The sequence below is a fragment of the Urocitellus parryii genome, chromosome 13 (assembly GCF_045843805.1).
Source record: "Urocitellus parryii isolate mUroPar1 chromosome 13, mUroPar1.hap1, whole genome shotgun sequence".
NCBI classification, from domain to species: Eukaryota; Metazoa; Chordata; class Mammalia; order Rodentia; family Sciuridae; genus Urocitellus; species Urocitellus parryii.
Genome location: NC_135543.1, coordinates 70,486,323 through 70,512,255, shown reverse-complemented (window position 1 = coordinate 70,512,255; position 25,933 = coordinate 70,486,323). Strand labels below are relative to the sequence as shown.

The 25,933-nt window shown below is 34.9% G+C and overlaps 1 protein-coding gene across 5 annotated transcripts in view; it reads left to right on the top strand.

The window, feature by feature from the left end:
• Auh (AU RNA binding methylglutaconyl-CoA hydratase) overlaps positions 1 to 25,933 on the top strand; it is a 156,470-nt gene that overhangs the window by 34,916 nt on the left and 95,621 nt on the right. For all 5 annotated transcript variants that reach the window (XM_077792316.1, XM_077792315.1, XM_077792313.1 and 2 more), the window contains one exon: positions 11,161 to 11,247. In XM_077792316.1, coding sequence (XP_077648442.1) covers positions 11,161 to 11,247 — 87 coding nt within the window. The remainder of the gene's footprint in view (positions 1 to 11,160; positions 11,248 to 25,933) is intronic.

The window sequence follows — 25,933 nt, the reverse complement described above, 5'->3', positions numbered from 1 at the left end:
AGTTGTCCATGCAGTCTTGAACTTGGTACCCTTCTACTTAAGCCTTGAGAGTACCAATGTCCACCCTGTGCTTGGTTAAATTATGCCTTTCTTTTAGGACTGGGTTAATTCTTGTGGTAGTAACCCAGGGCTCAGTTAACTGCCTTGAGAGTAGGTTTTTATACACTGAAGCTTCTCCTCTTGTGTTCTCTTCCCTGACTCTCCCCTTGCTTTTCCCCTTCCCTGCATGAGTTGAAATAGCATGAAGCCCTTGATAGTGCCATGGTCTTGGACTTCCTAGTTTTCTCTATTTCTTTCTTCCCTATTTTTTATTTCTTAATATTTGATAAGGGTATTTGCCTGCTTGTTTTGTCAGTTACTAAGAGCGTCTGTTAGAAATCTACTGTGATAGTGATTTGTCACTTTTTATTTCACGTTCTATAAGTCTTTGATTTATGTATATTGGGGGCTGTCTTTTGTCTATTGCTAATTTAGAATTTTTATGACTTTTAGTAGATAATCTTACTTATTACTATATAGTGACCCTCTGGCTTGAGTTATGTTTCTAACCTTAGATTTACTTTTTCAAAATTAGGATATCTTTTCAGGTTTACATTTGGTTAGTGTTTGCATATTTTTTTTATCCCTTTACCTTAGCCATTATGCACCCTTGCATTTTAAGCTACAGCTCTTAAAAATAGTGGACCTATGGTGAAAAATTATGTGTGTGTGTAAATGTCTTTATTTCATTATCATTTTTTTCTTTTTAAAAATTCTAATTAGTTATACATGACAGAATCCATTTTGACACATCATACATAAATGAAGTATCACTTCTCGTTCTTCTGGTTGTACATGATGTCGAGTTACACAGGTCGTGTAATCAACTCTGCACATAGGGTGATAATGTCCAATTCATTCATTCCCCTCGGCCTAATCCAAAGTAACTCTCTTCTTCCCTCCCCCAACCCCTTATTGTGGATTAGCATCTGCATATCAGAGAAAACATTTAGCCTTTGGTTCTTTGGGATTTTGCTTCACATGATATTCTCCAACTCCACCCATTTACCTGAAAATGCCATAATTTCATTCTTATTTAAGGCTGAGTAATATATCACTGTATGTATATATAATATATATATATATCACAATTTTTTATTCCATTCATCTGTTGAAGGGCACCTAGGTTGGTTCTTTAGTTTAGCTAATGTAAATTGAGCTGGTAGAAACGTCGATGTGTCACTGTCGTATGCTGATTTTAAGTCCTTTGTGTATAACAAGGAGTGGGATAACTGGGTAAAGTGGTGGTGGTTCCACTCCCAGTTTCCCAAGGATTCTTCATACTGCTTTCTAGATTGGCTGCACCAATTTGCAGTCCCTCTAGCAATGTTCGAGAGTGTGCCTCCCCCTCCCCCATCCTCGCCAACACTTACTGTTGCTTGTATTCCTGATAATTACCATTCTGACTGGAGATGAAACCTTAGAGCAGTTTTGATTTTCATTTCTATAATTACTAGAGATTGATTTTTTTTAAATATATTTGTCCATCAATTGTGTATCTTCTGTGAAGGGTCTGTTCACTTTCTTAGCCCATTTATTGATTGGGTTGTTTGCTTTTTTGGTGTTGAGTTTTTTGAATTATTTTCTCTTAAACATTTTTTTTAGATGTTAATGGACCTTTATTTTATTCATTTATTTGTATGCTGTGCTGAGAATTGAATCCATTGCCTCAAACATGCCAAGCAAGTGCTCTAAGTGCTCTACCACTGAGCCACAATTCCAGCCTGCAAGCTCTTTATATATGCTGGAGATTGGTAAAGATTTTCTCCTATTCTGTAGGCTGTCTCTTCACGTTATGTTTCCTTTGCTGTGAAGAAGCTGTTTAGTTTGATTCCATCCTGTTTATTGATTCTTGATTTTACTTCTTGTGCTTTAGGAGTCCTGTTAAGGAACCTGGTTCCTAAGCCGACATGGTAGAGATTTGGGCCTTTTCTTCTGTTAGACACAGGGTCTGTGTTTTAGTGTCTAAGTCTTTGATAAACTTTGAGTTGGTTTTGTGCAGGGTGAGAGATAGGGGTTTAATTTCATTTTGCTACATGTGGATTTCCAGTTTTTCCAGCACTGTTTGTTGAAAAAGCTATCTTTTCTACCATGTCTGTTTTTTGGTGCCTTTCACTATTGGTATTTTGTTTTGGTACTAGGGATTGAACTCGGGCACTGAGCCACATCCCCAGCCCTATTTTTGTGTTTTATTTAGAGACGGGGTCTCACTGAGTTGCTTAGCACCTTGCTTTTGCTGAGGTTGGCTTTGAACTCACAGTCCTCCTGTCTCAGCCTCCAGAGCTGCTGGGATTACAGGTTTGCTACCACCATGCCGGCAAACTATCATTTTTGAAGGATGTTTGCTTAGTTGAAAAGCCTAATTTTAGTATTTCTTCTTATCCAAAGAAGAATCATTTCCAGATCCTCACTGGAGGCCTGAAGCTGTGGATAGTATTGAACCCTGTGTATACTGTTTTTTTCCATATTGAAACCTCTCACTTTTTCACTTAAATGTAGCCCTCATAGCTTAAACCTTCTCTTTGGAATATTTCAGTTGCTAGCATCACAACTTTTATACTTTGGGACCATTATGAAGTAAAATAAGGGTTATTTAAACACAAGCACTGCGATACCAAGACAGTTGATCTGATGATGGAGATGGCTACTGAGTGACTAACAGGCATACAGTGTGGATATGATGGACAAAGGGATGATTCACATTCTGGGTGAGATGAAGTAGGATGATGTGAGATTTCGTCTTGGTACTCAAAATAGTGTGCAATTTAAAATGGAGAAAGTATTTTCTTTTTTCTCTGATTTTGTTCAAGTTGGACTGAGGCCAACTGCATGTAACTAAAAGTATAGAAAGCAGTTGTGGGAAAGAGAAACTACTATATTCTCTTTACCCATGTTAAAAATGCCATCCATTTTCCATTAAGAAGTCAGCAGTCTTATTCTTTTTAAAGATATTTGTCTTTTTTTCTTTGTAAGCTTCTGTGATTTTCTTTTTTCTTTGTCTTTCAGCATTTATTCTTGGTGTGCTTTCTTCCCCCATTTCCCATTCTTTATCGATGTGTTATAATTATATCTAATAGTGTGATTTGTTGTTACACATTTGCAAATGTACATGATATAAAACGTAGTTTGGTCAGTATCCTTCTCCAGTATTTCCTCTTTCCCTATCCTTCTCCCTCCCCAGTCCCTTTCATATACTTTACTGATCTCTTATTTTCATGAGACTGGTACCCTCCTTCTTTTTTTTTTTATTGTGTCTAAGTTCCATATATGATCTCCATATGATTTTTGCCTTTCTGAGTTTGGCTTATTTCACTTAACATAATATTTTTAAGTTACATCTGTTTTCCTGTAAATGATATAATTTCATTCTTTATGGATGAATAGAACTCTGTTGTGATGTATATGCCACATTTATTTTGTCCATTCAAACATTGATGGACATTAGGCTGGTTCGATTATTTGGCTATTGTGACTTGTGCTTCTATCAACATTGGTATGCATGCATTATTATAGTATGATGACTTTAGTTCTTTGAGACAGATACCAAGGACTGTTATAGCTGGGTCATGTGGTAGTTCCATTTTTAGTCTTTTCAAGAACCTCCATACTGATTTCCATAGTGATTGTACTAATTTACAGTCCCATTTATAATGTAAAAATGTTCCTTTCCTGCCCAAATCCTTTCCAGCATTTATTATTGCTTATGTTCTGGATGGCTGACATTCTAACTGGAGTGAGATGAAATCTCAGTGTAGTTTTGATTTGCATATCCCTAATTGCCAAAGATGTTGAACATTTTCTCATTTATTTGTTGGCCATTTGTATTTCCTCTTTTTGAGAAGTATCTGTTTAGTTCATTTGCCCAATAATTGATTGGGTTACTTCTTTTTCTGGTGGTAAAGTTTTTGAGTTCTTTACACATTTTGGATGTTAATCTTTTAGCAGAATAGCTGGCAAAGATTTCCTCCTGTTCTGTAGCCTCCCAGTTCATGCTCTGAATTATTTCCTTTGCTATGCAGAAGCTTTTTAATTTGATGCTATGTCATTATTAATCCTTGGAATTATTTCCTGAGCTGTAGGAATCCTGTTGAGGAAGTCATTGCTTGTACCTGTATGTAGGGACTGTTGATCTTATGTCTTATTCTAGGAATTGTGAAGTTATCTGTTTTAACATCTATGCCTTTGATCCATTTTAAGTTGACTTTTGTGCAGGATTAGAGATAGGGATCTAGTCTTATTCTTCCTAGTATGGATAACCAGTTTCCACATCAACATTTGTTAAAAATGCTGTCTTTTTTCCAACATATTTTTTCATGCCTTTGTCAATAATTGGTTGACTGTATCTATATGGGTTTGTCTCTGTGTCTTCTATTTTGTTTTTTTTTTTTTTTAAAGAGAGAGTGAGAGAGGAGAGAGAGAGAGAGAGAGAGAATTTTTTTTTTTTAATATTTATTTTTTAGTTCTCGGCGGACACAACATCTTTATTGGTATGTGGTGCTGAGGATCGAACCCGGGCCGCACGCATGCCAGGCGAGCGCGCTACCGCTGAGCCACATCTCCAGCCCCTCTGTGTCTTCTATTTTGTCCCATTGGTCAGTGTGTCTGTTTTTATGCCAGTACCATGCATATACCTCTGTAGTGTAATTTGATGTCAGGTATTGTGATGCTTCCAGTATAGTTTTCTTAGAATTACTTTGGCTGTTTTGTCTTTCAATAAATTTTAGTAGTTTTTTTCCCTAGTTCTGTAAAGAAAGTCACTGGTGTTTTGATGGGGATTGCATTGAATCTCTATATTGCGTTGGGTAATATGGCCTTTTATCAATATTAATCTGCCTACCCACAAACATGGGAGTTCTTTTCATGGTTTACTATCTTCTTCAATTTCTTTCTTCAGTATTCTAAAATTTTCAGTGTAGAGCTCTTTCTCCTTGTTGCTTAGATTATTCCTAGATATTTATTTATTTTTTTAGGTTATTGTGAATGGAATTTTTTTCCTAATTTCTTTTTCAGCTAATTGTTGTATAGGAAAGCTGGTACTTGTTTTTCTGTGTTGATTTTGTATCCTGCTACTTTGCTGCATTTGTTTATTAATCTGGAAGTCTTCTGGTGGAACCTTTCACATCTCCTAAGCTTAGGATCATATTATGTGTAAACAGTGATAATTTGACTTATTTCTTTCTCATTTGTATTTCTTTTATTTCTTTCTCTTGTCTAATTGCTCTGGCTAGAACTTCTGGTACTATATTGAATAAGAATGGTAAGAGTGGAGATCCTTGTCTCATTCTAGATTTTAGAGGAAGAGCTTTCAGTTTTTACCTGTTCACTGTGGTGCTGGATTTGAGATTATTGTATGTAATCTTATGATGTTGAGGTAAGTTCCTTCTATCCTTAGTTTTTTTTTTCAGTGTTTTCATCATGAATGGGTGCTGAATTTTGTCAAAGGCTTTCTTTACATCTTTTGAAAATGACTGTGATTTTTGTCCTTAATTTTATTCATGTGGTAAATTATATCTATTCATTTGCATATGTTAAGCCTTGCATCTCGGGAATGAAACCATCTTGGTTATGATGTGTAATCTTCTTAATGTGTTGTTAAATATGATTTGCTAATACATTTTTAATGATTTTTACATCTGTGCTCATAAGGGATATTAGTCTGTAGTTTTCCTTGCTTGATTTGTTCTTATCTGGTTTTGATATAAAAACTGGCTTCTTTGAATGAAATTGGAAATGTTTCACTCTGTTTCATGGAATAATTTGAGGACCATTATCATTAGTTCTCTGAAGGTCTAGTAGAATATAGTGGAGATCCAGTTGGCTCTGGGCTTTTTATCTATTGGAAGCCTTTTAATTTCTGCTTCTGTTTCATTGATTGTTTTTGGTCTGTTTAGGTTTTCTATATCTTCCTGGTTCCATTTAGGCATATATCCATTTCTTTTAGGTTTTTCAATTTATTGGCATATAAGTTTTCAAAGTAGTCTTTTATGATTCTTTAGATTTCTCTGATACCCGTGGTGATTTCTCCTTTTTCATCTCTAATTTTATTAATTTGGATCTTCTCCCTTTTTCTTTGGATCAGTTTGGCTAAGGGTTTATCTATTTTGCTTGTCTCTTTAAATAACTCTATTGATCCCATGCTTTTTAAAAAATTCAGCATGTCATTGATTCTGGCTTGATTTTAATTATTTCCTTTCTTCCACTGATTTTGGAATTCTTTTGTTCTTTTTTTCCCCCTGTGGTCTTGAGGAACATCATTAGGTTGTCTATTTAAGGATCTTTTGGATTCTCTCGTGCAGGTACTCACGGGAATAAACTTTCCTCTTAGAGTTGCCTTCGTAGTGTCCCAGAGGTTTTGGTATGTTTTATCACTGATCTCATTTCTTTCTAACAATTTTTAATGGTCTCCCCTGACTTTTATCACCTATTCATCATTTAGAAGTGTATTGTTCAATCTCTGTGCATGTGTTTAAATAGTTTCGGTGCCTTGTGTGTGTGTGTGTGTGTGTGTGTGTGTGTGTGTGTGTTGATTTCTAACTTTATTCCATTATGATCAGATGAGATGCAAGGAAATATATATATATATATATATATATATATAGAGAGAGAGAGAGAGAGAGAGAGAGAGAGAGAGAGTATTTATTTGCTTAGAGTTGCTTTGTAACCTAAAATGTGATCTGTTTTGGAGATTTCATGAGTAGCTGAGAAGAAGTGAATACTGCCATTATTGGATGCATTATTCTATATATGTCTATTCATTTGATTTATAATTTTTAGTCTGATGAGTCTTTACTGAGCTTGTCTGGATGACCTATCTGTTGGTGGGAGAAGTGTGTTGAAATTACCTGGTATTATTGTAGTGGAGTCTCTGAATCCTTAAGTTGAGTTGTATCTGTTTTATGTAATTATGTGCATAAATATTTACTATCATTAGACTTTGTTGGATTGTTCCCTTTACCAGTATGAAGTGACCTTATTTGTCTCTTCTGATTAATTTTGGCTTGGAGTCTGCTTTGTCAGATATAAAAGTAGCTATTCCTGCTTGTTTTCAGGCTTCATTTGTAATATATGTATGTCTGCCTATAAGGTGAGTCTTGCAAAGAACATGTAATTGGATCTTGTTGTTTCAGCCATTCTGCCACCCTATGCCTCCTAATTGGAAAGTTGAGACCATTTATCTTCATTGTTATTATATAGAAAGGTTTATTAATTCCTGCCATTTTGATTTATTTTTGATGTTTAATTTGGTCATGTTTCTAATTTGCTTAGATGTTTTTCAAGTGAGATTTGACTATTTGAGTGCTTTGGGGTCTGTTTTTTATTTCTTTTGTTTGTAGTATGTAAGAATTTTCTGTAGTGGTGGCTTAGTAGTCATGGATTCTTTTAATTTTGCTTAACTACTTCATCTTCAACTCTGAAGGATAGCTCTGCAGGATATAGTAATCATGGTTGATGGTTATTTTATTTCACATTCATTCCACACTCTCCTTGATTTTAGAATTTGCTGAAAAATTAGAATAATTATGATTGACTTTCCTCTAAATGTGACATTTTCTTCTGAGGCTTTCAATATATTTTTTAATAGTTTTTTATTTGTAGATGAACACAATACCTTTATTTTATTTGTTTTTATTTTTTGATGTGGTGCCAGAGATTGAACCCAGTGCCTCACACATGCTAGGCAACCACTGTACCACTGAGCCCCAGCCCCAGCCCCGAGGCTTTCAATATTTTATTCTTGCTCTGTATGTTAGTCATTTTAATTATAATGTGTCTTGGAGAAATTATTTTTGTGTGGGGCTGTACTGGCGATTGACCTCAGGGCACTTGACCACTAAGCCACATCCCTAGCTCTATTTTTTTGTGTTTTATTTAGAGACAGGGTCTCTCTGAGTTGCTTAGCACCTCACCATTGCAGAGACTGGCTTTGAACTCACGATCTTTTTGCCTCAGCCTACTGTATCCTCCTTGGGCTGCATAATAAATGTTTGGTTAGCAGGCATCAGCATCATTGTACATTTCCATGAGAGCTCTTGGGTGACCATGTACATTGTCAGTGAGTAGGAATCTTTTTTGTTTTTAATCCTGAGCAATAGTTCTTAACAGTAGACTGGGTTTAATGATGTTGTAGACAGATGTGTTGTCATTCAGACTTTGTTGTTCTATTTATAAAGCACAGGCAGAGATTTAATATAATTCTTCAAGGGCCCTAGGAGTTTTGAAGTGGTCAAAAGTGAACATTGGATTCGACTACCAATTGCATTATTCCCTAACAAGAGAGTCAGCCTGTCCTTTGAATCTTTGAAGTCAGAAAATGACTTTACTTTTCTATGAAAATCCTAGATGGCCTCTTCTTCCAGGAGAAGGGTGTTTCATCTGTGTTTGGAGACCTGCTGGCAGTGTAGCCACCTTTCTGAGGGGTCGGAGCTGGATCTTCTGGGTAACTTGCAGCAGCTTCTCCATCAACACTTGCTGCCTCACCTTCATGCTGTCGAGATATCTTCTTTCCTTAAACCTTATGAACCATTCTGGGCTAGTTTCAGACTTTTCTTCCAGAGCTTCCTCACCCCTCAGCTTTCAGTGGATTGAAGAGAGATAGGGCCTTGCTCTGGATTAGGGTTAAGGATTGTTGTAGCTGGCTTGATTTTTTTTTTTTTTTCCCCCATCCAGACAACTAGAACTTTATCTATGTCAGTAATGAGGCTCTTTGACTTTCATATCGTTTGTTTATTCATTGGAGTAGTACTGTGAATTTCCTTTAAGAATTTTCTCTTTGCATCCACAACTTTTGTCCAAGAGACCTAACTTCTGGTTTTTCTTAGTTTTCAACATGCCTTCCTAAGCTGTGCTTCAGTGTAATCAATGTGTGTATGATTCCTATTTTCATTTGAATGCTCAGAGGGCATGTTGTGTCCCAGTTAAGTTTGCTTGTCTAATAAAAGCTTGTTTTGTGGTGACCCAATAATAACATCAGAAATCACTGATCACAGATCAGCTTAACAGATATAAGTGCTGAGAAGGTTCAAAATGTGATAATTACCAAAAGGTGGCACAGAGACAAATAGTGAGCATATGCATTTGAGAAAATGGCACCGATAAGACTTTTTGGCACAAGTTGTTACAAACCTTCAATTTGGAAAAAGTGTGTTGTTTATTAAATAAAACAGTGAAACAATTAAATAAGACTGTATGTAAATATATATGAATACGTAAAAACAAATACATGTATATTTTTTCCTATTTATTCATACTGTGGATCTTAGGAACCTCAGTATATGATTTTTTTTTTTAATTGAGAATTTTCACCTTTCACTTAAAGGGAGTACTTTATGGCTTTTCTGTGGCATATCTGAATTCTCAGCATCACTTCTCTTATAGTTTGTGGCCATTGTTAAGTAAAATAGGGGCTACTTGAACATTAACAGCTTGTCTGTAACAGTTCATCTCAAAACTGAGCCCCTAAGTGACTAATATTGTGTTGTGTATACAGTGAGGTTACTCTGGGAAAAAGGGAATGTGTTGGAACCAGAGTTAGGTCTTCATGTCTGGGGTGAGATGGAACAGGACAAAGCAAGGTTTCATCATACAACTCAAGTAGTGCATAATTTAAAACTTAGGAATTCTTGTTTATTTCTGGAATTTTCTACTTAATATTTTTGAACTGTCATGACTGTGGGTAACAAAGAGTGCAAAATGAAAGTGTGGATTAGGAGCTATGCACCTCCCAAGTACTGGGATTGCTGGGCCTTGATAGTTGTTTTGAGGAACCTCCCTGTACTTCTCCATGATGTCTGTACTAATTTGCATTCTTATTCATAGAGCTCAAGAATTCCCTTTTCTTCATTTGCTATCATTTATTTTTGATAATAGCCATTTTAACTGGTGTGAGGTGATACAAAATTATAATTTTTGTATTTTCCCTGATGATTAGTGATACTGAAAATTTTTTCATATACTTGTTGACATTTTATACATCTTTTTATGAGAAGTTTTTGTTAACATCCTTTGCCATTTTTTTAGTCAGATTATTTATTCTTTCGCTATTGTTTGCGTCACTATATATTTTGCACATTAACCCCTTACCGGTTATATAGTTTACACATATTTTTGCCCATTTTGCAGGTTGTCTCTTTACTCTTTTGATTATTTTCTTTGTTATGTAGAAGCTGTTAGTTTGAAGTAATTCCATTTGTCTATTTTTCCTTTAGGTAATATTCTTGTTTTAAAAACTTAGTAAGTGGTTATTATCCTGTGTATCTTTCTGTAAATACATGTTTTATTTAGTGGATTTATCTGTATTTATACTCTTAATTCTTTTCTTTCGTGTGTGTGTGTGTGTGTGTGTGTGTGTGTGACTTTGTTGAATAACTGTTGCCTAATTTTATTTTTTCTTTTTGATGTATATTTAGAATACTTACAGTTCTTTGCTGTTCTGCATATGCTCTGTTGAATGCTATCTTGAGTATTTTTTGTTACATGAGATTTTCTGTACACCTGAGAACTGATGGACTGTATGATATGTGATTTGTTAGCCCCAGTTCTCACTCCCCTGGGAAGTGGGTGAGTTCACGTGCCCCAGCTCTAGCCATACTTGATATCATGTGTGGTCATAATTAATTTATTATGGATTAAAAAGAGAGTAGATAGCCACATGTATGCCTTGTATACTCCCTCATTTATGAGTCTAAGGTGGTGGTGGGAAGGTAGAATGAATGTGAGAACAAAGGTGCTGGCACCACTCTGTAGTCATTTATGCTTATATGACTGTGTTTATTTGTATTTTTAGTGAATAATTACGTTCAAATTTCTTAGTTTTCCTTTCTACTAGAATAACTGCTGGTATCATCCAAACACGGTCTCTTACTTTAAGAATGTGAAGGGGTCCTGAAGCTAGAAAGCTTGAAAAGTGTTGCTTTAAACATGTAATAGCTGTACAAAAAACCAATATTTTATTCTTGTTGAGAGTGGTCATCGGGAAGGAAAACAAAGGTAATTTAGTTCCTTTAATAGATGAAAAAATTAGTTGACTTTTAAAGTTTCGTATTAATTTTAAATAAATTTTCAATTCTTTGCCTTAAAATTCGTTTAAAACAAGATTATATTTGTAAATAAAATACTTTGCAGGTGCTGACCTTAAAGAAAGAGCCAAAATGAATGCCAGTGAAGTTGGACCTTTTGTCTCCAAAATAAGAGCGGTGATTAATGACATAGGTAAGCATAATTAAATTCTCCTTTTAGCATGCCAAAGATGATCTTCAATGTCAGACATAAATAGTTGCATATTGTCTTTATGTATAAACTTTGGTCATATACTTATATTATTACTCATGGCTAATAACTGTCTAATTTATTTGTTATATTCATAATTGCCAAAAATTGGAAATAAATGATTGAACAGACACACAAACTATATATCCATACTAACACAGCATCCTTAGCAGTTGAAAAGAACAAACTGATATGTGCAACAACATGGATGACTGTCAGACATTATGTTGAGCAAAATGAGCTAGATACAAAAGACTGCATACAATATGACTATATGCATAAGAAATTCAAAGGCTTGTGAAACATTTTACTGTTAAATCAAAATGCTGGTTATATCTAAGGGAATTGGTTACTGACTGAGAAAGAAATGAGCAAAATCAGTTCTAAAAAAATCTGATTAGTGCATTATAGTTATGCATAATGGTGAGGTTCATTTTGACATATTCATATATGTCATGTTTAATTTAAAAAATTATGTGAAATATTTTATAATTACAGATACCTCGTATGTATATCTTTTAAATAACTGCCTACACAAAAAATTTATGGATTTGTATTTTTTTGTTTTTTTATATAAATATGGTCATACTATTTCCTTAGAATTATAGTACATGTAGCAGTGTACTTTATTGTTATCAATTTTCAATTTTACTATTACATATTAATGTAGTCTTAGCTAAGATTTTAAATCATTTCTTCATTTAATGAACATTGTAGGTTTTAAAAATTTTTTTTACTGTTTTTGTTATTTATACTCAATCAGTGAATGACCTTTAATGTGGGGACAAGTGCATCAAGTACTGCATACATGGCATATGTTAAGGGCATTGGAGTGGCAGGCCACTCTTCTCGTGCTGGGCATGTGAGTGGCAGACCGCTTACTCACTAGGTGCATCTCTGGGTGTGAAACTGTGTTGCGGACCCTATGCTTGCTCCACAGCCTGCTCCTCGATTGGTTGCTGCAAAGTCAGCAAAAATTGTATTGGTGGCTGCCTGTCATCTGCTTAGCTACTGTCTGAGTATATATGCATGGTAACTGCACAAGAAAATCAGACCTGCTTCCTGCTTGGTCTCTGGAGGGCTTGATCAGGGACTTCGTAGCCATTCTCTCCTCTACCCTGTTCTGTGGACCTCCTCGCTAGACAAGAGAGAGCTTTTACATAAGAGACATTTTTGCATAGACACAGAGTCTTAAACATGAAATTGCTATTCCAAGTATCATTTGTTCATTTTTTATTTTGTAAGTCCTATCAAATTGTATCCCACAAATATAATAATTTATTTATTACAAATTTATTGGTACATTATAATTATATATAATAGTAGGATTCATTATGCCATATTCTTACATTTGCATGATTTGATCAGTCTCATCCTCCCTAATCTTCCCTCTGTTCCACTCCTCCCGCTCCCTTCTCTTTGTCAAGAGAAAAGGTCAGCTAAACATATTAATTTGAAATTTTTCAACTAAGACATGCTTTCCCCCTCTGTAAGTTGTCTTTTCACATCCTTCATCCTTTTGTAGGATTATTTAATAAATATTTATTTTAAAGACTTTTCAGGACACGTTGCTGGGGATCAAACTGGGTCCTCTGGTGTGACAGGCAAGTGTGCTACCACTGAGTTATAACTCAAGCCCTAAAAGAATTTTGTCTGTTAATCTTTTGTTCAGTGTGTTACAGATAATGTCTTTTAATGCACCACCCTAATTTGAGTTTATTAGCTTTAAATTTAAAACTTTTAGTATGTTGACAATACAAGGTTCCCATCTTTATTCTTTTTCCTTGAAGATTTTCTTTGTTGATTCTCATACTTTAGTTCTTCCAGATGAATTTAGTACTTAAATTTTTTTTTTTAAAGCAAAGCAAAGAGGGAAAAAATACTCCGTTGGGTCTTTGATTGGAATGCCACAAAACTCGGACATTTTTATGATACTGAAACCTTTCCAAACATGGTATGCATGGCTCCTGTTTTGGAGCTTCATTCATTTGGGGTGGTGCTCTCATTCATTTTTAAATGACTTCAAGGAAGTTTAATGGTTTTTTTCACATTGGTCTTGTTCTTCTCCCCCCCCACCCCTAGTATTTATTTCTAGTTATTTTTTTAAGCATTTATGCCTTTAAATGTGATCTTCCTCCTACTTTTATAGCAATCTTATTATCATAGGTCCATAGGACAGTTACTGAATTTTTATGTAGTTATTTTATATCAGTCCAGCTTAGTAATAACTTGCGTTATTGTTCTTCCTTAATTTGTATTTTCCACATGAAGTGTTCATTGCCTTATCAATCATTATCAATGAATAAAGCATTTTTATCTTTTATTTTCCCACATTTTTATTAGTGCCTTATAATTATACGTAATAGTGAGAGTCATTGTTACATATTTGTACATGCACATGATCCCAATAATTTAATCTTACATATTTTAATACATATATATTTTTACATTGGCTAAGACCCTTTAAAATATTCATTTGTTGCAACCTTATCTGTTTTAATTTTGGTGAGATTGTTAATGTTTTTTAGTTGAGGAAAAAATGTCAAAGTTTGCTAAATGCTTTTAAAATGTCAGTTAGTATTTATTAGAATTTAGCTCAATTAGCCTGTAATATACAGAGTTATCTTAATAATTGACTTACCAGGGCTACGCTGTCCTGGTATGACTAGAATAAGCCCTACCTGATCATTGTGATTAGGGGTGGAAGTGGTTTTTAATATGGATTCAATTTTGAATATTTCTGGTGTAATCACAAATGAGATTGTTTTAATTTTGTTTTTTTGGTTACTCTTTTCTGGTTTGTTAAAGTTTATTTTGTTCATAGAGCATGGTAAAGCTTTCCATCTTTTCCTGTGTGGTGTAGAGAAGTACTTTCTTACTTAACTGGCTGGTGGAATTTGTTTCCTCTTGGGGCCCAGTGTGGTTTTATTAGTGTCGTTACTCTCTACCCCTCTTTTTTTGGCTAAAATTTAAAGTTTTTTGTGTTGATTTGCATAGTGGTCATGGACTTAATTGCCTCTTCCTCCTGATCTGTGTCCTGTGCTGGTTTGGTCTTAGGCCCCTCCCTGCTTCTCTTTCCAGCCTAAACCTCAGGTTCAGATTCTCCTGAGACAGATAATGAATTTAGTTTAATGTCGATCAGAGAGCTCAGTCTTGGAAGTAAACTTTCATGTTCCCTGTAACTTTTTAAGTATTGGGTTTTAAATTAAGACTGGTCTCGTTGCTTAAGTCACCCTAATGTTTTTTCCAGAATCTCCATTTATGGTTTCTGAACTTGGAACTCATCTTTGCGGCAGCATTTTTCTTTTCTGTGATATAATATAGCTTTTTTCCTCTACATCTTGATCTAGTCTCCTTTTATTCTCCAAGAGCTCCTCAGTATTTCTTATTAATAATTCATTATTGCCACATTTTGGTAGATTTAAAAATTTTAAGGCATCTGTTGTGATGTTCAGTGAGATTTTGAAAGGCATGTAGAAACTTAAGTATCTTGCTCTAACCTACTTTTTTGATACTGGGAATTGAATCTAGGGGCTCTTAACTACTGAGACATATCCCTAGGGCTGCCCCCCTACCTTTTTTCCCCCAGCCCCTTTTATATTTTATTTAGAGTCTCACTAAGTTTCCTAGGGCCTTACTAAGTTGCTGAGTCTAGCTTTGAACTTGTGATCCTTCTGCCCCAGCCTCTTGAGCCACTGGGATTACAGGAAAGTGGCCACTGTGCCCAGCCTAATATGTGAAAACTAGAGGCAGGCGAACTTTCTTAAAAGAAGTAGTATGATAGGCTCTGCAGGCAATGTGATCTCTGTTGCAGCTACTCAACTTTGACATTACAGTGTAAAAGGAGACTCAGACCATGTTTGAACATTTGTATAAGCAAATGTACATGGCTCTTTTTGCCATAAAGTTTTATGCATACTGAAGTTTTAATTTCATAAATTTTTCATGTGTCATGAAATAGTATTTAAATTTTTTGTTAGCTATTTAAAATATAAAAAGCATTTTTTAGCTCATAGTGTGTACTAGAATGAAATTAAGCACTGACCACCCTCCCTTTTTAAATCTCGGTTTTCTTCTTCTTTTTTTTTTTTTTTTTTAAGGGAGAGGGAGAGAGAGGGAGGGAGGGAGGGAGAGAGAGAGAGAGAGAGAGAGAGAACTGTTTAATATTTATTTTTTAGTTTTTGGTGGATACAACATCTTTATTTTATTTTTATGTGGTGCTGAGGATCGAACCCAGTGCCCTGCACATGCCAGGCGAGCACGCTACCGCTTAAGCCACATCCCCAGCCCAAATCTCAGTTTTCTTCTAATTTCTTTATTTTTACTCATTTGAAATTAATTCTACCTTCCATTCTTTTAATTTGTTTAGTTTTAAAATTGACCGGTTTCCAGTTCTAACTTGGACAGCTTGCTTCATGGTTAGCTCAGGAAATTTTCATTGTTATTTGGAGACTTAAGGGTTTTAAGTCCTTTATATTCTGTGGTAGGGAGCTTAAGATATTACACTTAGGGATTTGCATTCTTGGTAAGATTTAGGAACCAGAATGGAGCATAAAACTTGCTAATGAGTAGAGGGATAGAAGGAGTAGGAAGAAAAAACAAAACCACAAGTTCCTATAGTCTTAAAAAATGGAAGGACAGGGCTGGGGATATAGTTCAGTTGGTAGAATGTTTGCCTGCCATGACAAGGACCTGGGTTCAATCCCCAGTGCCACCAAAAAACAAAAACAAAAAAATAGAGAAGAAAGAAGCATACAAATTAAGAACAAACTAAGTAAGATGCTGTTGAAATATGGCTAATGGTTACCATTAATATCAGTCAGTTAAACATGCTATTAAAGTTAAAATCCCCAGTTATGTGTTGTTAATAATGGCAACATCTTGTGTAGCTATTTTTGTACCAGAAGATTGCTAACCAAAAGAAAAGGATAGGTAAAAAAAAAAAAAGTCATTATTAATGAGTTACTATATATGATAAAAGGTTATTTTTCAGGAAGCATAACCCTAAGCCTGTGTATATACAGATAAAATGATATGGAAAAATTGACTAATTTTTTATCATCAGTGAAATTATAATCATTGTGGATAATTTCAACTCATCTCCTTCAATTTATCATGAGGTTAAAACCACAAAGTTAATAAAGATAATGATTTAAACATGGTTGCCAAGTTTGGTTTAATGAACTCTTAACCCCAGATCAGAGAAAGCTATTGTTCTCATGAATACAAAAAATGTGTTATCCGGCCCCCAAAGTTTGTTAAATTTCAGAAAATTGATACACAGAGACCACGTTTGCTGTTCACAATATAGGTAAGTTAGAAACAAAATATGCCAACATAGAAAACCAAATATTTGTCAATTTAAAAGAAACTATTAATTAGCTCATGAGCCAGATGAGGAACTGTAGAGGGGGAAAAAGAATTCTAAGCATAAATCATTAGGCCGAGCATGGTGATGCATCCTGTAATCCCATTGACTCTGGAGGCAGAGGCAAGAGGGATGCAAGTTTGAGGATAGCTGTAGCATCTTAGTGATACTGTGTCTCAAAATAAAAATAAAAAAGAACTGGGGTATAGTTGTGGCAAAGGACTCCTGGGTTAAATCCCCACTACTGAGAGAAAAAAAGAAGGGGAAGAAGAGGATTTATTGTTGTATATTCAATACATGAGATTTGGCCAAAGAGTTACTTGAGGGAAATTCACAATCTTGAATTCATATGTTAGTAAGAGAAAAATCAGTGACAATAAATAACTAAGCTTTACCTTAAAAAGTTATTTTGAAAAGTTGTAAACCCAAGAAAGTTCAGGGAACTTTCAGAGGCAAGAAGACAGATATAATAGAGAGGAACAAATTCTCAGCCAAGCCCTTTCAAGGGAGTACAGTGCATTTAATAATACATACACTGCAAATGAAAAAAGACAAGATTATAGACACTGTAGAGATAAAGAAAATGTCTTGAGAAAATTGTGCCAGTAAACATGAAATTTTGGTTTCAGTGGGCTGGGTATATAGCTCAGTTGGTAGAGTGTTTACCTAGCATGCACAAGTCTCTGGGTTCAACCCCCAGCACCAGAAAACCAAACCAAAACAGAACAAAAGCAAACAATAACAACAACAAAAAAAAAAAAAAAAAGAAGAAGAAGAAGTCTTGGGCTAGAATAGTTTTAAATGTTGAAGATGTACATTTCAGGCATTTTGCTGAACTTGCAAAGAACAGATCATTACAATCTTATATAAATGATTCTACAGTCAAGTCTAGTGAGAATTTACTTCTAAACTCATCTTTTCACATCCGTATCATCATTTTATACCTGTGTACCCTTTATACCTAAGTATAAAAGAAACAGTGGGAGAAAGGAATATGAGGAACTCATCTATATGAGTATAGATGAAATCTAGCTGGTTGTCAAAAAAGACCAAGGAATGTAAGGGTGGTTTCTATTTGAAAGAATTTTTATTTATGATATTTAGCAATTAAGATAAAGCATAGATTGAGAAAAAGCATTTGAGAAATATCAACAGGTATTCATGAAAAAAAGCTCACAGTTAATTAGAAATAGAAGGAAACTCATTAGCCCTGTGAAAAGCATCTGTGAAATGTTAGAGGCCATTTTCTAAAATCAGTAATGAGGTAGGAGACCACTCCCATCACCATCTCTGTCCAGTTCTGTTCTGAAGTCCTGTCTGTATAGAAAGGTAAGTAAAGACTGAAAAAGAAGAAGTGACACTGTCCTGAGTCCTCTACATCAAAAAGCTAAAAGGATCAACTGGGTACAGTGGGACACACCTGCATTCTCCTTACTCAGGAAGCTTTGGCAGGAGGATTGTAAGTTTGAGGCCAGCCTAGGAGACTTAGTGAGACCCTGCCTCCAAATTTAGTTTTAAAAAAAGAACTAGGAATGTGAGGTTCTGGGTTCAATCTTTGACGTCGCAAAAACAAAAACAAAAAATCCCTGCAAATTCTCAGCATTGATTTAGTGAGGAACATGAGCAAAAAGCAACCCCAAATAGCCAACTACTTCTACTAAAGTAGGAGGAAATGAGGAGGTCTTATATTATTAGTACTCAAGACTTATTTTAATGACATAGAAATTAAGGTGACACATTATTTGCATTGTGATAGACAAGTGGCCCACTGGGGTGGAACACTGTCTGATTGAAGCTCAGGCCCTGGGGAACAAATTTGGGATCTGTGCAGGTAAAAGAAGATGAGAGGCACAGTTGGGATTGTAGACATGCTTTATTCAGAGGCAGCGGCCACCCCCAGCCTGAGTCTTTGCATAGGCCTTTATTATATGCAGGCCAAACAAAGAAGACACAGCGCCAACAGGTTACATCTGCATGCTCATGAGCAGATGTTTGTGACCTTGGGTCCATATTGCTGAATGGAGGTGTTATGACCTGGACTGTATACTAAAACATAGCTGATCAGAAATCTCAGTAAAGAAGCCTAACTGTGTAGCCATCTTGGATCTGACCCACAAACATAGAACTCCAAAACAGATCCACCCAAGTAGGGAAACTTAGATATGACAGAGGTAGCGATGTGGATTGCTAGGGAATGGCAGACTTATTAAGTAATTAATGGCAAAGTTATTAAATAAATAATTAATTATGAAAAAAACCACATAAAAGGAAAGATTGATAAATTCTATCAAATTAAACTTAAGAAACCTGTTCTTCAAAAATTACTGTACATAAAATAGAGTCACAAACTGGGAGAAAATACTTGAAGCAGGTGCTAAAGGATTTGTGTATATACATTTGCACAGAGGAATGGACACTCAATGAGACCACAGCCTTGTGGTCAGTACGAGGGCACCACAGAAAGGACTTCACACTTAGAGCAGGAGAAGGGGGTGAACCTGGAACCATGGTTAGCCTCATTAGTAATTGTGGAAATGCAAAGAAAGACCACAGTGGAAGGCTGTTCTGTCCATAGCATTATCCAAAAATGTTTAAACTTGGTACTGCTAAGAGCTAGTAAGGAAGCAGATCACCAGGAAGAACATTTGACACACTTCCAAAGGGAGATAAATTGGTCAAGTTGCTTAGGGAACCAGGTTGATATTGCCTTACATATTAGAATGTCCACATTTCATGAAACTTTGTAGTTTACTTTTTAGGGGGCATTTACCTAGAGGGGTGACTTTAAGCCTTTTTGCTAACCCCACAGTTGAGAAAGAAATCTACAGTTTGGCCCCTTGAACACATAGTGCTGGGTGAGTATCAAAACTCATGTTCTTTTCCTTGTGTACTACAGTTGATGCTACCCTATGCTATTTTTTTTTTTAAAGCCTAATTTTGATCTACTAATGAAGGCTTGGTATTTGGATTTGAAAATACATTGGTCTATAGACATTTTTGTATATGTGTCCTAGGGACGCTTACATTGTTAATAGCAGAAAGATGACAACATCCAAATCTCGATGACTGGAGAATGGGTGAATGTTTTTTGTGTATTTGTACAATTAGATGCTAGTCAGCATTGCATATAAATGACTAATATACCCATGTAAGAGTATGGATGAATATTTGAAGCAATATGATTTTTTTTATAAACAGCATGGAAAATTAAACAGTTTATAGTTTGTGGATGTGTAAATGAAATCACACTTGTACATAAGAAAAATTCGAAGAAGATGAACACGGGTTTGGCAAGTGTTGGTTTCCTTTGGGTTTGGGAAGGCAGGTGAAGAGAGCAAATGGACAAAAAAGTATTAGCTCTGACCTTGATGTACTTGGAGTATTAATTATATGGGAGTTGTTGTTGTTATGCTTCATTATGTGTATGTGAATATATTCTTCATATGTGCCAAGTTAGATCAAACAATTTTTTAAGATTCTTATATATTGAGTCCTGAAGACATTTCTTATTTACTGAATAGTTTTATTTTTCTTTTTTCTTATTTTCAAGGAAAGCCAAAATTCTACATTTTCAAAAGTATTTTCTAGTTTTAAGGCTTTTCAAGGGAGAGAAAAAAATCCATTTTCAAGCCTAATAAAGTGGACTAACAGACCAGACATTGCAGGAAGAACATTTGATACATTTCTTATTTCTTGGTCCTTATTTCACTAATTCTTCTCATATTATTTGTTCATTTTCTGAGAGAAGAGCTTGCTAGATTAATTTTTTCCTTGAAGAAAAGGTGGCTTGGCTGGTGGATGGTCATGAATTTGGTGGCAGAAGATTCTGCCTATTCTTATGGGGCTCCTTCATATTCAGACCCAGTGGTTAAGTACCCTGAGTATGTGTTGCTGGGGCCTGCTCACTCTGCCTCAAGGTGGGTGTTAAAATTTCAGGCTGTGAAGCTATAATTTTATTTTGCAATTGTAGTATCAGTTATGGGACAAGTCAGGGTTTATCCTGCCTTTTGGACATCACTTCCCCGTCTTGTCCTGTGAAGTTTACATTCCCACAACTGGAGACTCTCTCTGTGGGTCTGAGGGGCAAATAGCCATTGTAATTTCCTGTGCTCTGCTTGTTTTTAGTGAAAGTTTCTGAGGAACTTAAAGCTGCTGAACTTACGTGAAAACTAGTTTATTAAAATACAGATCAGAAAGAAGTTCCTTATTTTCACTTACATTTTTTTTATATTAGTGTTCCTAACTTCTTAGAAAGTCTGTTCTTTCTAAACAGTAACTCCAAAATCCTAGAAAAAAAATTCATTTGTTTTTAAAAAGAAAAGTGATGTGGCTTTTTTGACATGCTTCATTCAGAGGAAATGGAGAGTTATCAGATTCCTAAGACATTGATTATTGTTACAAGTCTCTTCCCCTCTTCAAGTATGAAGTATCTCTGTTGAAAGTAACAAATCCATTATTTTGAAGTATTAGGCATCAGCAAGGAAACACAGACATAGAATGATTAGAGTCTACAAACATTGTAGTTTCCAGGGCTTCCTGGTGTACACCTGATTTCCTTGCAGGTTTTCCTGGTTGTGGCAGGATGTGCATCACAACGGGGACCAAAATTAGGCAGACTAGCAGTATAGAGTATAGAGTCGACATGTTACTTGTGTGTCCACTGATGGCCATTCTTATGTATTTACTTCTTTTTTGTGGCACTCTAATCTGTGTTAGGCATGTACCCTCTATCACTGAGCTACATCCTGGTCCTCCTTCTTATCTTAAGCAAGGATTTAGATTAGTTGATAGTTCATGCAGAGCTAAGAAACATGTTTGAAATTCTGTCTTAGATACAAACTCTGAGGAGTTGGGCCCAATTCTCTCTTTTTGAGGCCTTCAACAATTAGTACTTAGTAATGAAGATATATTTAAAATAGTTTTTCACTCAAATATTACATTGTAGATTCTAATGTGAGGTAAAATGTTGTTTTTCTGAGTGATCTTGCACAGTACTCCTTCAAAATGTCAGGAATTTCCAGCTTCCTATTCCTTTCTCTGGTGAAATAAAATTGCAGAAACTTTCATTTAGCTTTGTAAATGTAGGCTGAATTTGCTTTGAAATGCAGATAATTACCTTAAAAGGGGCAGATTTTGAATCCTCTACCTAACTAAAGTCTTTTTTCTAAAGATTTTGGTAAAAGGTTTTATAAAAAGAAATAATTTTTGAAAATTTTGTATTCTCTGGTTATATTTTCTTCATGTGATTGAAATTCTACAATTCATGTACTTTTTTTTCCTATCAGAAAAAGTTGTATTTCTTTGTCAAATACAAAAAAGATATTTTTGTGCAATAGATTAAAAAATCTGTATGAAAAATCTGATGTAAATTTTATGGGATGAATCTCAAGAAGTGCTTTTCATTTTATTTTTGTTATTGTGTTTTTGAATTTTAGAATATTTGAAGTTTAGAATTGAAAGACTTAAAGTAGCATGAAGTAAGTCACTAACAACTTAAAACAAATTTACCTTAGTATAGTAGATGCACACACATATCAAACTTATCTGGGCTGCCCTTGGCAGAGATTTTTTACTGGAATCACACTCTACTTATGCCTTAGCCTAGCTGTGTTTGTGCAAGAAAAATTTCTTTAAGGTTTTGTTATCTATATGATCTTTCCTTCTACTATATTTATATTAAGCTTGTAGTTACATTATATCTCACAATATAATGGGACTCTCAGGATGTCAAAAGATCCCCCTGGGCTTAACATTTTTCACGAACATGTAAGATGTTTATTTTCTTGTAGAAAAATTGTATTTTACACATTATTAAACTGAACTCCTCTGAATTGTTTTGTTATAAGTTTACAGAGGCATACTGGTTGAACAGTATCTCTTCATATGGATTCTAATCTTCTGCCATCTGGTACTTTCCATATCTCCTCCCTGTTGTAAGAAATAAGTGGACTTCATTTTTTGCAACCCTGCCTGGTAACTAGCATGGTAACCGGTACATGGTAGGCAGACCCAAATACAAGGGCAAATGGGCTGGGATCCAGCTGGGGCAGACATGGGAGCCAAAGGGTAATTCTTTCTTCCTGTCTTCATATTGGACTTTCTCCTGGAGTTTCTTTCAGTTTGCCTTTAACTAATATTCTAAGAATCATGCTGAAACTTGCCTGCATCTTAATTTCTCTTTCTACCCCCGCTCCCTTTTAATCCTGTTATGTGAACGAGGATGATAGAATGAACATGGATGAAGCAGTTCTTGGATGGGGTCTGCTGTTGGAAATTGGGACGAACTGCTCCATGTCTAGATGGGGGTAGCAGGTGTAACTTAAGAGTTAAAGTTTACATCCAAGTGGAGATTTTAGACAAGTAGTCAGATTTGAGAGGCACATTTAGGAGTCATCAGAATGTTGATGCTATGCAGAACTGTGGCCCTGGTTAAGGCACTCGGGGGACTACTGTAGAAAGAGGAGAACCAGAAAGATAGTCCCACCAGAGTATGGAGGGAGGAAGAATCCATTTATTTGAAAGAAAATGTTTTAAGGGGAGTTAAATCAAATGCCCCTGAAAGGTCAAACTAGATGACTGTTAAGAATTGCTGCTAGATTTTGCATCATTGTTTTCAGTGACATTAACAAGCATTTAATTTTATTTATTTATTTATTTTTGGTAGGAAGTTGTTAGGAGTTTGATACAGCTGCTTTCTTACCTGGGAAATTATAAAGAAGCTGCATTTCTTGGCCAGTTTTGGGAGTGTACTCCCCTCTCCCTGACACTGTAGTTTGATTATTGTTTTTTTTTTGTTTGTTTGTTCTAGGTCCTATTAAGAAAAAACAAAAATCCTAGTTATTTTTAAAATATCTTGTTATAGATGAATATTTCCCATGAAGTATTTAAGTATTATATAAATAAAATTATTTGATAAGTTTTCTCTAAAAGATATGTATGTACATTTCTATGAAGTATAATATCTGATTTATTGTGGCTTAGAAATAATAGTTTCTGACATAAGATCCAGTATTTCAGCATGAATAAGGCATGAATAATTTTTGACTGAAGTTTTAAGTGTTGTATTTGTCACTTAACACATTTAGTAGTTGTAATCACTTTAATTATATAAAAAGTTACTAGGAAATATACTTGTAAAGTATAAATCTACTTAAAAATTTTCCTACTTATTAGCATTTAGAGGTTTATGAGTAGTGAATACTGAAGAGTGTGCACAAATTTGAGGTATATCCCTTTTAAACTGTTCATTTGATTTAGTGTATCTAACACTAAACAGAAGATATAGAGATGACTGATTTTTTTTTTAAGATTTTGGTGATTATCACCATTTTATATAAGTCATAAGTTTTTTCAGGCATTTCACTTTTATTTCACTTTATCTGAAATAAAGTATAGTTTATTCTGAAAATAACTAGTACCACAGTAACTGTTGTCATATCATTTGGGAGGTTGTATTTTATATTTATATACATTATATTTTCTTTCTCTAAGTGATTGACTTTTATTTTGCGTATATTTTATTAAGAATTACTTAATTTTAGAGATTGCAAAATTGACCCATCTGTGAGATAGACAGTATATTTATATTTACTGTGAATTTTGCATTTGTTTGAGGGTCAAGAAAAAGTTTTAAAATATTAAGTAATGTAGTTAAATTATGTGCAGTACAGCATATATTTTACTTCTTCATTTTCCTAATTTGAAGTAAAGACTGGAAATGCAAAGTGCTGAATTATGGTGTTTGAAAGATTGGTTAATAGAACACGCCAGCTAATTGCCTTGATTTGTTTTCCACATAGTGAGTTACAGATCTCGATTTTAGTTTTCTTTATCCTCTTGCCAAGAATGTTGGAAAATGAAAGCAAGTGTCTAGAAGTCAATTATTTTCTGAGTTGTTAACATCTCTGCCTTGTTGAATCATAGCTAAGTTTATATTTAAACTTGACAATTTATGATTTATGACAGTCCTTCCTTGTTTGCAATTTACTCACTTGTGACTTTTGCCAGTTTGGGGAAAAATTGTACTTTTTAAGTAGGAGCAATGGCTTAAGCAAGCTGTGTTGTTCCAGAATATTACTCTAGAATTGGACAAGACCAAAAAAGGAATTCACTAATTATTTTTGGTTCTTTTTCCTTTTCTCCCCTCCCTCCCTCCCTCTCCCTCTCTCCCTCTCTTCCTTCCCCTCTCTCCGTGCCCCCCCTCTCCTTCCCTCCCTGCCCCCCCTCAGTCTCTTTTTCTTTTTTTAGGTATTGGATATGGAACCCAGGGATGCCCTATCATTGAGCTGCTTCCCTAACCTTGTATTTTTTATTTTGAGACAGGGTCTTGTCAAGTTGCCCAGGCTGACCTTGAACTTGCATCCTTTTCCTGTCTCACCCTCCTTAGTAGCTGGAGTTTCAGGCACACATCATCATGCCCAGCCTTTTTTCTGTTGATAGTTTTTAATTCCTTAGGAATATTTGAATGTATGTTTATTATAAACATTTAAACTCTTCATTGCCGTTTCCTGCATCTTTCTCTTACACATAAGTAATCATTGCTAATGTGTGCATTTTTAGACCTTTCCTTGACGTTTGCATGAAATGTGTATATATCAGTAGATAGGAGGCTCTCTTTTCCCTCCTGTTACCCTTGTAAGGATTGGGAGTTGTTTTCTCCGTACTTGGCTGGGGTTCCATACCTGGCTGTTTCAGGGCTCTTACTTCCTTTTTGTGATGTTCTGCTTGTAGCTGGAGTTTGCTCTGTGATCTGGGTGGAGTCCTTTTCTTGCTAGATGAATATAGGTCCTTCACTTGTCTAAATGGGGTGGCGTTAACCTTCCTGTCATTATGATTTTCTGTACTTTATGATTTTGCTTACTTTACATTTTGAAAATTATTTTAATTATGTTCTATATTTTCTGTTTATGGGTTTTATTTCAATAATGTGAAAGAGTTGTATTTTTGTACTACCTTATCTTTATTTTATGAATTATACTTGATCCATTGTTTTGTTTAGAAAGTTCTCTTGACTTCCTACTCCAAGTGATGACAAAATAAGTATATTTCTATTTTTAAATTTTTTCCTCCTTCCTTTCTCCTATTATTTTTTCTTAGCTTTTAAAATAATTTTTAACTGACATATACCTCTGTTACGTGGTTTATCCATCTGAAATTACATCTTTCCATCAACCCTTATTTACAAAAGATTATGAAATCAGTATACTTTTCTTTTGTTGGCATTAGCATTTTCTTATCAAGTAGGTCAATTAATTTTTAAAA